This window comes from Mytilus trossulus, chromosome 6, assembly GCF_036588685.1.
Source record: "Mytilus trossulus isolate FHL-02 chromosome 6, PNRI_Mtr1.1.1.hap1, whole genome shotgun sequence".
In the NCBI taxonomy this organism is placed as follows: domain Eukaryota; kingdom Metazoa; phylum Mollusca; class Bivalvia; order Mytilida; family Mytilidae; genus Mytilus; species Mytilus trossulus.
Genome location: NC_086378.1, coordinates 3,426,564 through 3,429,868, shown reverse-complemented (window position 1 = coordinate 3,429,868; position 3,305 = coordinate 3,426,564). Strand labels below are relative to the sequence as shown.

At 35.2% G+C, this 3,305-nt stretch overlaps 1 protein-coding gene across 1 annotated transcript; it reads left to right on the top strand.

The window, feature by feature from the left end:
• Positions 1 to 511: 511 nt before the first annotated feature.
• On the top strand, positions 512 to 2,344 carry LOC134722270 (uncharacterized). The gene has a single exon (XM_063585879.1). It carries the CDS (start codon positions 512 to 514, stop codon positions 2,342 to 2,344), a length of 1,833 nt encoding a protein of 610 aa, XP_063441949.1.
• The last annotated feature ends 961 nt before the right edge of the window (positions 2,345 to 3,305 follow it).

Genomic DNA, 3,305 nt, shown 5'->3' with positions numbered 1-3,305 from the left:
TAACCTTTTCACGTTTGATCTGTGCTAATTGGCAAACTATTGCCAAACACCCTAAATTATCCAAGATCTTTCCCACCCTCCTAATTTAGCTTTTCGGAGACCAGCAAGTCTGAAAGACTTATTTGATAGAGCTGACGTCTTCTCAAATAAAGGCTGTTCAATTGCAGGATGGTGCAAACCATGTGGTAACAGACGTTGTCTGACTTGTCAACAAATACTAAATACTCAAACATTTACTTGCCACTCGACTGGGTCTGTGTACCTTATATTTTGCAATGTAACTTGCAAAACCCAGAATGTTGTATACCTCTTTCAGTGTATTATATTTATATACCTCAACCGAATAGGGACAAACATTTAGAAGAATATATTAATTGTTTAAAACCCAAATATTGTCGATTCACACGTAAAATCAAATCTGCCGAAGTCTCAACAAAAGACTATAAAGAAACTTCAAAATGATGAATCAATTATAATAAAAGAGGCGGATAAAGGCGGGGGTATAGTGATTATGGAAAAAGATCACTACAAAGACATGGTTCTTAATCAACTTGAAGACGGGTTATTCTACCAAAAACTGAATGGAAATAGAGACAAAAGCACAATGTCGAAAATAAGAAAACTAATAAAGGAATATTCTGACAACCTAACCGATAAGGAAATAAATTATCTTAAAAATTTTGAGGTTAAAACTAGCAATTTTTACGGCCTTCCGAAAATCCACAAATCCAAGGAAATTCAAGACCATGTAGAAAACTGTGATTCTATGTATATTAAAATCAACAGGCCTACTGATCTTAAAATAAGACCGATTATTGCAGGACCTTCATGTAGTACCCAAAGGCTAAGCAACCTCCTTGATATCCTACTTAAACCACTTTGTATAAAAGTGCCGAGTTTTGTCAGAGATGACATGGATTTTCTAAACTATATTCCAGACCGGGTACCTCTTGATACAATACTAGTGAGTTTTGACGTAATAAGCCTTTACACGAACATTCCGCACGAATTAGGATTAAAAGCTGTACAATACTGGTTGGAAAAGTATCTAGATGAAATTCCGGAACGTTTTTCTAATGACTTCATCATCAAAGGATTAAAACTTATCCTTGAGAACAACTACTTCCAGTTTGACGACACTTATTACCTTCAAATCAAGGGAACCGCGATGGGTACAAAGGTGGCACCAACATATGCCACTCTGGTTATGGGTTACATAGAAAAACAACTATACGAAAAGATACCTTCCGAATTCGATGAAAACTTCAGACTTTACATTGAAGAAAATTGGAAGCGATATCTTGATGATTGTTTTATTTTCTGGACAAAAAGTGAAGTTGAACTAGATAAATGTCATTCAATGCTGAATGCCTTAAATGAATCAATACAATTCACTTACGATTCCAGCTCTTCAAAACTCCCATTCCTAGACATCAATATTATCAAGGAAGAAGAACAAATAATAACGGACTTATACTGTAAACCCACTGATACCCATCAGTATTTGGATTTTAGGTCATGTCACCCGTCACATACCAAACGAAATATTCCTTTTAATTTAGCCCGACGTATATGCACAATAGTAATAAATTTGGAGTTACGTGATAAGAGACTACAGGAATTGAAAAATTATCTAAAAAGACAAAACTACCCAGTCAGATTAATTGAAAATGGAATTAAAAATGCATTGAAAATTCCAATCGCTGAACTAAGAAAAACAGTATCAAGGGAAGACAAAAAAGATAAACAACAATCAATTCCTTTTGTTATAACTCATAATCCACGTAATCACCAGATCTTAAATTCTGCTAAAGGGCTTTTACCTATTCTTCACAAATCAGAGAAAATGAAAGATCTTGTCGACAAATCACAGCTTATTGGGAGCCGTCGACAAGCACCAAGTCTGAAGAAACTTCTCACACGAGCACAATTCAGTACACAGAAGGTAGCAGAAATACAAAAATGCGGGGATCCCAGATGTGGAACGTGCGAAATGCTAGAAGTGGGACAAAGTAAAACTCTGAAATCCGGCACAGTAATCAAACCGAATAAAAGCATGAACTGCAAATCGGAAAATGTCATTTATTGTGCAACCTGTCCCACTTGTAATAAAAACTACATAGGTCAAACAAATAGACTAATTGATAGAGTGAGAGTTCATAAACAGCAGATAAAAGACCCGTCAATTCGAAATTCTCCCTGTTCTGAACACTTTGACCGATGTGGAAAGGGAAAATTTAAAATATATCCCTTTTTTAAGATGTGGACCGAAGATAAAATTCCGCGTGAAGCCAAGGAACAATATTTTATTGAACTTTATAAGCCCTCACTAAATAGAAAGTGAAATTCGGTCCGTTAATAAAATTCCGTAAGATATATACAATTACCGCATGACGTAACTATAACGTAACGTCACAAGTCGTTACTATTAACGATAACAATTCTGTCTGATGAACCGCTGGAGATGCGGTGAAACCGCTAACAGAAACAATGTTCGATTTATGATGTGATTTTTTGTGTTTTTTACTTTTAAATTATATATATATATATATATATACAACTCGTCTAAACATCAACCCAACAATGTTAGATCTGTAAATTTGCTTTCGCAAATTTTTGGTTCTTCCCTCGCCGGGATTCGAACCCATGCTACTGTGATATCGTGACACCAAATTGCCTGCACTGTAGCCGTCCCGCTAGACCACACGACCAACTGGGCTTCACAAAAATAAAGCTTTAGGTGGCCGTGTCAAACTATGTCAGACAACACACCATAGGGGAAAATGCGCCTAAAGTATGATCTACGTCTGCAGATGAGCTAAACAGTGTTTGCGGAAGCCTAAAACGTTTAGCAAGACAGTTAAAATGTATTGATATTAATATTAATTATTTACTTCTCTTCAAGTATAAATGCTCTGACACATTCCCTATTTCCTTTCTCAATTTTATCACATAATTTTATGTGGACAGCTTAATAAAAAAATTTTTATCAGATATAATTTTGTGAATTCTCGAGATTAAACCTGCCTTGTAAAAAACACACAATCTTAATAGCTCTGGTATGTCAGTAGTCTGTTGTTATTTATGTATACTTTTCATTTTATTAGTTTCTTTTGTTACATTTTCTAACATCAGACTCGGACTTCCCTTGAACTGAATTTTAATGTGCGTATTGTTATGCCTTTATTTTTCTACATTAAATAGATGTATAGGGAGAAGGTTGAGATCTCATTATTATGTTTAACCTGGCCGTATTTTTGCGCCTGTCCCAAGTCAGGAGCCTCTGTACTTCTTCTTGTGTATAA